The sequence below is a fragment of the Jaculus jaculus genome, chromosome 3, assembly GCF_020740685.1.
Source record: "Jaculus jaculus isolate mJacJac1 chromosome 3, mJacJac1.mat.Y.cur, whole genome shotgun sequence".
In the NCBI taxonomy this organism is placed as follows: Eukaryota; Metazoa; Chordata; class Mammalia; order Rodentia; family Dipodidae; genus Jaculus; species Jaculus jaculus.
Genome location: NC_059104.1, coordinates 171,027,448 through 171,040,907, shown reverse-complemented (window position 1 = coordinate 171,040,907; position 13,460 = coordinate 171,027,448). Strand labels below are relative to the sequence as shown.

At 41.9% G+C, this 13,460-nt stretch overlaps 1 protein-coding gene across 2 annotated transcripts in view; it reads left to right on the top strand.

Annotated features, from left to right (window-relative positions):
• Window positions 1-13,460, top strand: part of Nup98 (nucleoporin 98 and 96 precursor) — an 88,615-nt gene that overhangs the window by 21,210 nt on the left and 53,945 nt on the right. Inside the window, exons 8-11 of one of the 2 annotated variants that reach the window (XM_045144983.1) lie at window positions 2,515-2,678; window positions 6,204-6,341; window positions 6,878-6,965; window positions 11,624-11,716. In XM_045144983.1, the coding sequence (XP_045000918.1) occupies window positions 2,515-2,678; window positions 6,204-6,341; window positions 6,878-6,965; window positions 11,624-11,716 (483 nt within the window). Of the gene's footprint in view, window positions 1-2,514; window positions 2,679-6,203; window positions 6,342-6,877; window positions 7,017-11,623; window positions 11,717-13,460 lie in introns of both variants that reach the window. The other variant, XM_045144982.1, reaches the window with a different exon arrangement.

The following is a 13,460-nucleotide window of genomic DNA, read 5'->3' as shown; positions in this document are numbered from 1 at the left end:
GCTGTGGTTGTCATTTTGTAATAAGTGCTGTGGGGAAAAACAGTTCAGCGCTATGGGAGGAATAGGGAGTGTTTGGCATATTAGGTGCAAGTAAGGAGTTTAAAGTGAAGGTGTCTTTATATCAAGATGTGCTGTTTCAGCTGTGAACAAACCAAAGAAGTTAAGAGGAAATAATGCATTTTTAGGGAAAACATTTCAGCCAGTTGAAATTATAAGTCTTAAAATAACAAGGTTTAGGGCCTTTAAAAATTTTTGTTTAAATTTTATCTTTTTTTAATTTTTATTTATTTATGTATGTATTTGAAAGTGACAGAGAGAAAGAGACAGAAAGAAAGAATGGGCGCACTAGGGCCTCCAGCCACTGCAAACGAAATGCAGATGTGTGTGCCCTTTTATGCATCTGGCTAATGTGAGTCCTGGGGAATCAAGCCTTGAACCGAGGTCCTTAGGCTTCACAGGCCAGCACTTAACCAGCCCCCCCCCCAAATTTTTTTTTTTTAATAGTTTTATTTATTTGAGACGGAGAAAGAGGTGCAGAGAGAGAGAGAGAGAATGGGCACTTCAAGGCTTCCAGCCACTGTGCATCTGGCTTACATGGGTCCTGGGAAATCGAACCTAAGTCCTTTGGTTTTACAGGCAAGTGCCTTAACCGCTAAGCCATCCAGCCCTCACCTTTCCTGGAATTAACTATATAGTTTCAGGGTGGCCTTGAACTGAAGGAGATCGTCCTACCTCTGCTGCTCAAGTACTGGGATTAAACTTATGTATCACCATGCCCCAGCCCCTTAATTTATTTATTTTTTCCTGAGGCAGGGTCTCTTACTCTAAGCCTAGGCAGATCTCCAACTCATAGAAGACCTATCTTAGCCAACCTAGTACTGGGATAAAAGGGTTGAGCCACATGTCCTCCAAAAACTCTTCAGGTTGTGAGGTGTAGGGTCTTGTACTAGCCCAGGCCGACCTGGAATTCACTATGTAGTCTCAGGATGGCCTCGAACTTGTGTCCATCCTCCTACCTCTGCTTCCCCAGTGCTGGGATTAAAGGAGTGTACCACCACACCCGTCTTGATCTTTTTTTGGCATGTGTGCAATTGTTCTTGTGTGTAATTGGGTACATAAGTCAGAGGTCAGTGTCAGATGCCTTTTTCTTTTCTTTCTTTTTTTTTTTTTCAGATGCCTTTTTCAATTGCTTTCCACCACATTTTTTTTTTTACTATTTTATTTATATTTGAGATAGAAATAAAGAGGCAGAGCGAGAGAAAATGGGTGTGCCTCAGCCTCTAACCTCTACTAACAAATTCTAGACCTGTGTGCTACTTTGTGTATCCAACGTTACTTGGGTACTAGGGAGTTGAACCTGGATCCTTTGGGCCTTAACCCAAAGCTATGTCTACAACCCCACCTTATTTATTTTGTTTTTTTGAGGTAGGGTTTCAGCTCAGGCTGACCTGGAATTTACTATGTAGTCTGATGGTGGCCTTGAACTCGTGATTCTCCTACCTCTGCCTTGCAAGTGCTGGGTTTAAAGGCATGCGTCACCACACTAGCCACATTTTATTTCTTAAAAAATATTTTTATTATAAGCAGAGACAGACAGAGAGAATGGGCACGTCAGGGCCTCCAGCCACTGCAAATGAACTTCAGACGCATGTGCCACCATGTGCATCTGACTTACGTGGGTCCTGGGGGAATTGAACCAAGGTCCTTTGGCTTTGAAGGTAGATGCCTTAACCACTAAGCTATCCTTTCAACCCCTGTTTAGTTTTTCGAGGTAGGTTCTCACTCTAGCCCAGGCTGACCTGGATTCATTATGTAGTCTCAGGGTGCCTTCAAACTCATGGTGATCCTACCTCTGCCTTCCAAGTATTGGCTCCTGCCACCTTATTTTTAAATTGCTTATGCGTCAGACAGAGCGAGATTGTGCAAGGGTCTCTTGCCACTGCAAAGGAACATCAAATAAATGCACCTCCCCTTTTTTTCCCCCAATCTGACTTTACATGAATGCTAGGAATCAAACCCAGGTATGTTGTCTGTATGTTTGGAGGTTGTTAATAAAGGTACCATAAGTCCCCCCTCCCCCCACGCTAGGGTATCTCTAGCCCAGGCTAATCAGGAATTTACTTTGTAATCTCAGATTGGCCTTGAACTCACAGTTAAAATACACTTTCTTTTTTGGTTTTTTAAGGTAGGGTCTCCCTCTAGCTCATGCTAACCTGGAATGCACTATGTAGTCTCAGGATGGGATTGAACTCACAGTGATCCTCCTACCTCTGCCTCCCAAGTGCTGGGATTAAAGGCATGCGTCATCACATATGGCCTAAGATACATTTTAAACATGGGGAGTTGATTGAATCATAAAAAATAAAGGAGTTAATAATGAAAGAATATTGGGTAATTTGCACTGTAATAACTAAAATAAGACATTGCTTGGCTATTTGTTGGGTAATGTGCTATTTTAAGTTTTGGTTGTTAGTTTGCTTTTCATTTATTTCTCTTTATTCTCATTCCTGAAAGGCACAACTGGATTTGGAACAACTCCAGGTGGTCTTTTTGGTCAACAGAATCAGCAGACCACCAGCCTCTTTAGCAAACCATTTGGCCAGGCCACAACGACCCCGAATTCTGGTTTTTCCTTTGGTAATACCAGCACCCTTGGCCAGCCAAGCACCAATACTATGGTAAGGAAACAGGACCATTAGTTAACCCTAATGCTTATATATTTTTTTATATTTTATTTATTTATTGGAGGGAGGGGGGATGAGCATGCCAGGGCATCCAGCCACTGCAAACAAACTCCAGATGCATGCATCCCCTTGTGCATCTGGCTTATGTGGGTCCTGGAGAATCGAACTGGGATCATTTGGCTTTGCAGGCAAACAAACGCCTTAACCACCAAACCATCTCTCCAGCTTCCCTAGTGCTTTTTTTTTGAGCCAAGTAAGAAGATTAATAGTGATAATTAAGCACCTTACGTTCTACCTTTCTAGTTTTCCTTTTATTTTATTTTTATAAGAAAGACAGAATTTTCACACCACGGCCTCCAGCCACTTCAGTTGAACTTCAGACTCATGTGTCACCTTGTACATCTGCTTACATGGGACCTGGAGAGTTGAGCATGGGTCCTTAGGTTTCTTATGCAAGCACCTTAGTTGCTAAGCCATCTCTCTCTCTAGCCCCTCTAGCAGTTCTTCTTAATTTTTTTTTCCTTCGTGTTAAATTTTTTTTTTTTTTTGGTTTTTCGAGGTAGGGTCTCACTCTGGTCCAGGCTGAAATTTTTTTTCTTCGTGTGTGTTTGTGTGCATGCCTGCCCTTGCAGTCTCCCATTTGCTCCTCAGGAGGCGGTTGTTGCCTGGAATGACTAAAGGTGTAATGTCTCCACATGGGTTTGACTGGAGCCAATGTCTTTGTTGCAGTTAACTCCCCATTACTGGCAGAAAGCACCCAATCAAAAGCAGCTTGTAGAAGGAAAGGGTTTATTTTGGCTTACAGACTCAAGGTGAAGCTTCACAATGGCAGGGGAAAACATGGCATGAGCAGAGTCAGAACATCACCTCCTGGCCACCATGAGGTAGACAATTGCAGCCAAAGAGTATGCCAGATACTGGCAATGGGAAGCTGACTATAACACCTATAAGCCTGCCCCCAGCAATACATCACCTCCAGGAGGCTCTTCCGAAGTTTATGCCAGCTGGGTACCAAGCATTCAGAATACCTAAGTTTATAGGGAACATCTGGTTTAAACCACTACAGCTTTTTTTTTTTTTTTTTTTTTTTTTTTTATTTTTAACAGATTTTGTGGCTTGTTGAGCTGCAGTGATTCTCAAGTTTCTTCTCCTTTGTAACACTGTTTACAAGTACACTTGACATGCCCAAATGTTTAGGTGTGATCTGGAGATTTGAAATTTGGTAGTTTCAGGCCCTCGTGCTTGAGAGAGAAAAAAAAGCACACAGCGATGTCTCTAGGCCTCTTCTTATGTGTTTATTATTTTTTCAAAATACTTTATTTGAGAGAGAGAGAGAGGGAAAGTAAGAGTGGGCACACCAGCCACTGCAGATGAACTCCCAGTGCATGTGCTACTTCATGTGTCTGGAAATCGAACCTGGGTTTCTAGGGTTGTGGCAAGCTCTTCAACTGCTGAGCCATCTTTACAGCCCCTCTTTATTAAAAAAAAAATAGGGCTGGAGCGATGGCTTAGCGGTTAAGCGCTTGCCTGTGAAGCCTAAGGATCCCGGTTCAAGGCTCGGTTCCCCAGGTCCCACGTTAGCCAGATGCACAAGGGGGCGCATGCGTCTGGAGTTTGTTTGCAGAGGCTGGAAGCCCTGGTGCACCCATTCTCTCTCTCTCCCTCTATCTGTCTTTCTGTGTCTGTCACTCTCAAATAAATAAATAAAAAATTGAAAAAAAAATAGTGAGGTTTAAAAACTTAAAAATAAAAAATTTAGGTGTGTGTGTGGCACTTTGGAAGCAGAGGTAGGATTACCATGAGCTCGAGGCCACCCTTTGGCTATAGAGTGAATTCCAGGTCAGCCTGGGCTAGAGTGAAATCCTACCTAGAAAAACCAAAAATATATATATATATATATATTTGAGAGAGAAAGAGGCAGATATACACATAGACAGAGAGAAATGGAAAGATGAGAGAGAGAATGGGTGTGCCAATGCCTCTGTAAGCAAACTCCAGATGTATGTGCCACTGTATGCATCTGGCTTATGTAGGTACTTTGGAACTGAACTTGGTTCCTTAGGCTATGTAGGCAAATGCCTTAGTCACTTAGCCATCTCTCTAGGCCTACTTATTTTTTTTTAATTTATGTATGTGTGTATATCAGCAGAGCAGAGTCATTTCTGGGTCCTTCCAAGGAGTCACCAGTACTGGAAATATATACGTGCTCATTACTCATGCTGTCCACAAGTGGTTACGTGATTGCTCTGGCCAATGACACAGAGATGGAAGAGCACAGGAAAATAGGAGAGCCAGCTGTTTGCAGGCAGAGCCAGCAGGAGTGCCAACAGCTGCACAGAGAGGCCAGTCTGAGCACTTGCAAGCCCCTCCCATCTCATGCTGCCCTCACATAAGTTCCCTTTGAGAAGGGTTTAAACTTCCCAGTTCATCCCAGCACTACGGTGTGAATACAACTGTGTGTATAGTCATGCATGAGGAGGCTGAGGACGATCTGTGGTACCACCCTCAAGAATCCCATTGACCGCCCCTCCCCCTTGAGGCAGGGTCTCTCACTGACTTATAACTCACCATTTAGGCTATGTTGACGGGCTCCAGGGATTCTCCAGTCTCTGCTTTCTCAGCTCTGGGAAATAATCATTTACCACCAAGTTCTACTTTATTTATTTTTTGTTGTTGATTTTTCAGGTAGGGTCTCATTCTAGCCCAGGCTGACTTGGAATTCACTATGGAGTCTCAGGGTGGCCTTGAAAACTCGGTGATTCTCCTAACCTCTGCCTTCTGAGTGCTGAGATTAAAGGCCTGTGTCACCATGCCCGGCTAAGTTCAACATTTTTACGTGGGCATTTGGGGTCTAATTCATGTCCTCATGAAAAAGAGCCAGGCACATTACCCCATCTCATCTGCTGCAGTTCTTTAGAGCTTAGGATATTTAGGGGAACCTAAAATGTTTTAGGAAATTAGGCCTAGATTTTGTGCCACGCTCTACTATTCACTCATTGAGTCTGTTGAGCCAGTCATTCTTTCCAAGCATTCCGCTTTTATACTTATTCTTATATTTATTTATTTTTAGTTTTTTATTGACAGCTTCCATAATTGTAAACATCCCATGGTAATTCCCTCCCTCCCCCCCAGTCTCAGGCTATCTTCAAACTCACAGTGATCCTCCTGCCTCTGCCTCCCGAGTGCTGGGATTGAAGGCATGCACCACCACTCTCGGCTTGCATTTTCATCACTAAGAGTATGCACTGTAGGAACTTAGATTATAGACCTGAGTTTAATGTACTGATGCTCAAGAGCTGTGACATCTTGGGAAAACATTTCACTGCTTTGAGCTTTCTACTTCTTGGGGAACTAGGGATATCTTGCTTTTCAGGGTTTTTGCAAAGAATTGTTCCATATCAAGTGTTTACTGTTACATCTGTCACATGTGAGTTTAAAAAACTAACCATTCTTTTCATTAGTATAATACTTATAAAGGAAATTCATGATATTTGCTTTAATTTACATTTTGTTTTGCAGGGATTATTTGGAGTAACCCAAGCCTCACAGCCTGGAGGTCTTTTTGGAACAGCTACAAACACCAGCACTGGGACAGCTTTTGGAACCGGAACTGGTCTCTTTGGACAGACCAACACTGGATTTGGTGCAGTTGGTTCGGTAGGTTATATATAAATTTGCTGAAGGAGTTTTTCTTTTTTTTTCCTTCTAGTTTTTCGAGGTAGGCCCAGGCTGACCTGGAATTCACTATGTAGTCTCAGGGTGGTCTCAAACTCACGGCGATCCTCTTACCTCTGCCTCCTGAGTGCTGGGTTTAGAGGACGTGAGCCACCATGCCCAGCTTGGAAATTTTCGTTTGTTTTTTGAGGTAGGGTTTCATTCTAGTTTAGGCTTACCTGGAATATACTATGTAGTCTTAGGGAGGCCTTGAATTCATGGCAATCCTCCTACCTCTGCCTCCCATGTACTGGGATTAAAGTCATGCGCCACCACGCGTGGCTTTATTGTTAACTTTTTAAATTTACTTATTAGTGGGAGAGAATATGGTCACATCATGGTTGTAGCCAGTGCATCTGGCTTATGTGGGAAATTGATCCTAGGTCCTTAGGCTTCTTAGGCAAGTGTCTTACTGCTAAGTCCTCTTCTCCAGGCAATGTATTTATATATTTTAATTTTAATGTTTCTGTTCTTTTTAGACCCTGTTTGGCAATAACAAGCTTACTACGTTTGGAACCAGCACAACCAGTGCTCCTTCATTTGGTACAACCACTGGCGGGCTCTTCGGTAACAAACCAACCCTGACTTTAGGAACCAATACAAACACTTCTAATTTTGGTACATATAAAATGCAGGTTTGACTCTCTTAAAGTTACACTGACTATGCCACACATCATTCTCCTGATTCATATGATTGGAAATATTTATAAATTCTCAGGTAAGCTGTGGCTTGATGTGAGGTACCAAAGAAAAAGTTTTAAAGTCATGGGACTTGATTTGATATCTTTAGTAGAGATGTAAATTGACTTTCATTTTCTTTGGATTACCTCACCAATATTTGAGGATACATAAATGAAATTTACTTGATTGAAATATCCCATTATATCCTCCTATTCTAGCCATCTCTTTAGCCCCTAGCAGTTTCAAGAATTTTATTTTTGAGCTGGATATCATGGCTTATGTCTGTAATTACAACCATAGGAGGCTAAGGAAGGAAGATTGCCATTACTTCCAGGCCAGTCTGTGCTACAGAGAGAGAGATCCTGTCCTTAAAAAGAAAAAAAACTGTTGAATTTCTAAATTTGTATTTCTAAGTTTAAAATTCAGAAAACACAAATAAGACTGGGAAGCTATTTTAATTTATTTTTGTTTATTTGAGTAAGACAGAGAGATACAGTGATAGGCAGGTAGCAAGAGAGAGAATGGGCGAACCAGGTCCTCAGACCACTGCAAACTCAAGATATGTGTGCCCCCTTGTGCATCTGGCTTACGTGGGTCCTTTGGCTTTGCAGGCAAGCACCTTAACTGCTAAGCCACCTCTCCAGCCCTGGAAAAACTATCCTAAAAAACACATGCATGGTGGTGCACGCCTTTAATTCAAGCACTTGGTAGCCAGAGAGGTAGAGGCTTGCCATGAATTTGAGTCCACCCTGAGACTCCATAGTGAATTTCAGGACATCATGGGCTAGATAGAGTGAGACCCTACCTCAAAAAAACAAAACAAAACACAGCTGTCTAATTTCCATAGAAGAGTTGGAAATATTTAAACTAGATTAATGAAAATAATATTTTTTATACCATCTTTACATAATTGTATAAGTTCTGCATTTATATAAGATGTAGAAAGTTCATTTTTTAAAATGTTTTTGTTTACTTTTACTTGTTTATTTGAGAGCGACAGACAGGGAAAGAAAGAGGCAGATAGAGAGAATGCACGTGCCAGGGCCTCCAGTCACTGAAAACGAACTCCAGACATGTGCACCCCCTTGTGCATCTGCCTAATGTGGGTCCTGGGAAATCGAGCCTCGAACCAGGGTCCTTAGGCTTGACACAGGCAAGCGCTTAACCACTAAGCTATCTCTCCAGCCCTGGAAAGTTTGTTTTTTTTTTTTTTTTTTTTTTTTTTTTTTTTGAGGCAGGGTCTCATTCTAGCCCAGGCTGACCTGGAATTCACTATGTAGTTTCAGGGTGGCCTCGAACTCACGGCGATCCTCCTACCTCTGCCTCTGAGTGCTGGGATTAAAGGTGTGTGCACCATGCCCAGCTGCGGAAAGTTCATTTTTATTGGGAAGTTGTAGATCAAATATTTTTGCTTCTCATTTATCACTTGGCAGTAGTGATGACTTTTGGGAGATGAGTGTTAAGGTGGCTAGAGGTCAGTAGTGACATAGCTCTTCAGTGTTGTTTGCTGTGTTTGGGTAGAACTCAGGCTCTCATATACTAGGCAGTCCTTCTACAGCCAAGTTACATTCTCAGTATGTTCAGTGAGGGTTTTTTTGTTTTGTTTTGTTTTTATTTGTTTGTTTTTTGGTTTTCAAGGTAGGGTCTCACTCTAGCCCAGGCTGACCTGGAATTCACTATGTAGTCTCAGGGTGGCCTCTAACACCCTAGTGTTTTTCCCTTTCCTGTTTGAGAGAGGGTCTTCCTATGGATATTACAAGCATGAGACACCACATTTAGCTTCCGTGATAATTTTTGTAAATTACATGTGTGCCAGGTTCTCTTGCCCCTGCAAATGAATGCCTATGTACATTGATGACTGGGGAACTAAATTCTGGTGTGGCTGGTTTTATTTTACAAGCAAGTGACTTTAACCACTAAGCTATACACGGCCCTTGATTATAATATTTTCAATGCCTTTAAGCCAGTGATTGATCTTTTTAGTCATGAAAGATAAGTGATAAATTAGTTTTATTCATTGTTAACTTCAAAAAGAAACCTAAAGTCAGTCATGGTTGGTGCATGTCTGTAATCCAAGCACTATGGACGCAGAATTAAGAAGATCATTGTGAGTTGGAGGTCAGCCTGAGACTACATAGTGAATTCCAGGTCAGCCTGGGCTAGAGAGAGACCCTACCTCAAACAAAAATAAAAATAAACCCGTTAGCCTTAACCACTAAGCCATTTCTCCAGCCCCTGAAGCTGATAATTTTTATAAGGAATCTTAAAATGTTTTTAAAAGACTTTCTTGAACCTTGTAATTTCATTACCCTTTTGAGAAATGGTCCAGTAAAATAATGGAATATATGAAGGAGAATCATTCATAATCAGGCCCCCAGTCAAGGATGTATGAACTGTACCTGGAAGAGTAGCATATCTGAGGGCCAGAGAGTGAGGTGGATGTATACCGGATCCTTGAGAGCCTGATGGGCTTGGTTCTAGCCATAATAGGTAGAGGGAAGTAGAGTTGCTAGTGACAAGGGAGCATAGGCACATGAAGAACTCTTCTGCCTGTCAGATTATAGGGAATCTGGTTTCTTGTAGTCTTGCCATTGCATCTCTGTGTAGTCTTTGTCCATAGGTAAATCTGTATCAACTCAGTCCACTTAACCCCCTTGTATTTGTTAGTTTTTTGTTGCTGTTACTGAATACCTGACAAGAAAGCACTTAAGGAGGAGTTTATTTCAGTTTATAGTTTGAGATTGCTGGTCGTGGTGGCACTCGCCTTTCATCTCAGCACTTGGGAGGCAGAGGTAGGAGGATTGCAGTGAGTTCAAGGCCACCCTGAGACTACATAGTGAATTCCAGGTTAGCGTGAGCTATAGTGAGATCCTACCTCGGAAAACCAAAAAAAAAAACAACCTTTTGCATGATTAGGTATACGTTACCATTCACTGCCAGGATCATCAGTTAAAAACATTTTGGGTATTCTATTTTTATGTATTTGAGCGAGAGAGCTGCAGCAGGGCCTCCTGCCACCGCAGACAAACTCCATATATACTGTGCCTCTGGCTTTACCTGGGTACTGGGGAATCATGCCCAGGCTGTCAGTCTTTCTATGCAAGTGCCTTTATGTTGTGTTGTTTTTCTATGTTTCTGTGTCTGCATTTTTTTAAGGCAGAGTCTCTCTCCACCCCAGCCTGATCTGGAATTCACTGTGTAGTCCTCACCATGATACTCCTACCTCTGTCTCCAGAGTGTTGGGATCAAAGGTGTGCCCCATCACACCTGGCTTCCTTGCTTTAAGAATATTTTTATTTACTTGAGAGAGAGAGAGGGAGGGAGGGAAGGAGAGAAGGAGAGGGAGAAAATGAGTACATCAGGGCCTCTAGCTAGTACAAACAAACTCCAGATGCATATGCCACCTAGTGTATCTGGCTTATGTGGGTCCTGGAGAATTGAACTGGAATCCTTTGGCTTTGCAGGCAAATGCCTTTACTGCTAAGCCATCTCTCCAGCCCTGCTTTTTTTTTTTTTTTTTTTTTTTTTTAGTTGACTTTTCAAAGTAGGGGTCTCACTGCAGCCAGGCTGACCTGAAATTCACTGTCTAGTCTCAGGGTGACTTCAGACTCATTGCCGTGCTACCTCTGCCTCCCAAGTGCTAGGGTTAAAGGCATGTGCTACCATGCCTGGCTTGTTCTTGGTTTTTCCTGGTAGGGTTTCATTCACAAAGCTGCATTTTTTTTTTAATGTTTAAGTGTTCATTCACATGAATTCAAGTGTGTGTATTGAGGCCAGAGGTCAAAGTCATTTGTCTTCTTAAATAAAAAATATCCCATGGTAATACCCTACCTCTTCCCCTTTTCCCCTTTGAAATTCCATTCTCCATCATATCCCCTCCCCATCTCAATAAGTCTTTCTTTTATTTTGATGTCGTGATCTTTCCCTTCTCTTATGATGGTCTTGTGTAGGTAGTGTCAGGCACTGTGAGGTCATGGAAGTCCAGGCCATTTTATGTCTGGAGGGAGCACGTTGTAAGGAGTCCCACCCTTCCTTTAGCTCTTACATTCTTTCTGCAACCTCTTCCGCTTTAGACCCTGAGCCTTGGAAGGTGTGATCGAGATGTTACTCGGTACTCTAGTCACTTCAAAATTTTTTAAGAAGTTATCTTAGGGCTGGAGAGATGGCTTAGCAGTTAAGCACTTGCCTGAGAAGCCTAAGCCTAAGCCTAAGGACCCACGTTAGCAAGATGTACAAGGGGGCGCACACATCTGGAGTTCGTTTGCAGTGGCTGGAGGCCCTGGCACGCCCATTCTCTGTCTCTCTCTCTCTGCCTCTTTCTCTCTCTGTCTGTCACTCTCAAATAAATAAATAAAAATGCTAAAAAAAAAGAAGTTATCTTAGATGATACTTTAGGATTTATAAATAACAATTTTAGTAACTGAAAGAATACAGTATTTAACATCAATCAGTTTTGTACTTAATTCCCTTGTAGAGAACATTGAGTTGTGTTACAATTACAGTCCACTCATTATTTTCTTTTCCATTCCTTTTTTTCCCCTTAGGTTTTGGCACAAATAACACTGGGAATAGTATTTTTGGAAATAAGCAAGCACCTGGGACTCTGGGAACTGGGCTTGGTACAGGATTCGGAACAGGTAAGGAACATTTCCACAAGTTTTAGGATGTAATATAACATGAATTTAAGAGCTCTGTATTATGCCTGTAAGTAAAAGGGCCTAGATTTTCATTTTTACAAATATATATACAAAATATCACCAACATTTATCTTTTCTACCAAATGTTTGTCCTCTGATACTACTCCTGGTCTGTTTGGGATTAAGAAGTTTTTGTTTTTTTTGGTTCAGACTTATTTATTGAGCCAGGGTTTTACTCTAGCCCAGGCTGACCTGGCATTCATTTCATAATGTGAGGGTGGTGGTGAACTCATGGCAGTCCTCTTACCTCTGCCTCCAGAGTGTTGGGATTAAAGGCGTGCACCACCATGCTCAGCTTTGTTCAGACTTGATGGGCAGCCTTCACTCTTCACCCTCTCAAATCCCGTCTACTCAGAATCCATTTGTCTTTCCAACTAGTTTTGCTTCTATTTTAATGTCAGCATTTTATCCATGATGTTACACAGGTTTTTAACTAGTTTTAAACTTTAGTGTGTGCATATGTTGTATATTGGTCATTCCTGTCAGGTTGTATACTCTTTATGTGTACATTTCACTGAGGAGCCTCCTCAGTAGGATTATTAATATTCACTGTGGGGTTATGACTGCACCAGTCATTTTGAGAGTGTGGGCAATAGTATAGGATACTCCTTCCTACTCTGACTCTTACAGTCTTTCTTTTAAAAAAAATTTTTATGATTGACAACTTTTATAAGTATAGACAGCAAACCAGTATAATTCTTTCTCCCTCCCTATGGTCTTTCTGTTCCCTCTTCTGCAATGTTCCGCAAGACTTAGAGGGTGTGTTGGAAGTTTTACCTTAGTGTTGAGATCTCTGCAACCTCTGATTTTTGTTTTTGGTTTTTCAAGGTACAGTCTCACTCTGGCCAAGGCTGTCCAGGAATTCACTATGTAGTTTCAGGGTGGCCTTGAACTCACAGCGATCCTCCTACCTCTGCCTCCCCAATGCTGGGATTAAGGTGTGCATGACCATGCCTGGCTGATTTTTTTTTTTTTTTTTTTTTTTTTGCTTTGATGTGTTTTTTAAAAAAAATCTTAATTTATTTACTTGACAGAGAAAGAAGGAGGGAGGGAGGGGGAGAGAGAGAGAGAATGGGTGCACCAGGTCCTCTAGCCACTGCAAACAAACTCCAGACATGTGCACACCCTTGTGCCTTTGGCTATTGTGGGTCCTGGGGAATCGAATCTGGGTCCTTTGGCTTTGCAGGTAAACGCCTTGACCACTAAGCCATCTCTCCAGCCCTTTTTAGATGAGTTTTAAGCCTCCCTGGTTTCTACCATTATCTCCCTAGAGGAGATTGTCAGACTAGCCATGAGAGCAGCACTCTTTTTTAATCTGCCACTTGTGTAAAGTCTGTGGGCCTTGACAGATGTTAGAGATGTCTGGTCTCATGCTTTGTTTTGTCCCAGTGGATCCAGGGCCTTTCCAGGTATTTACTGTCATCTGTAAAAGATGTTATATTTATTTATTTATTTGGTTGGTTTTTTGAGGTAGGGTTTCACTCTAGCCCAGGCTGACCGACCTGGAATTCATCACATAGTCTCAGGGAGGCCTCAAATTCATGGTGATCCTCCTACCTCTGCCTACTGAGTGCTAGGATTAAAGGTATGTGCCACCACTCTCGGCCCCCAACATAGTCTTTTTATTAAAAAAAAAAAAAAAAATTCATTTATTTGAAAGCAGAGAGGCAGAATGGGAGTGCCA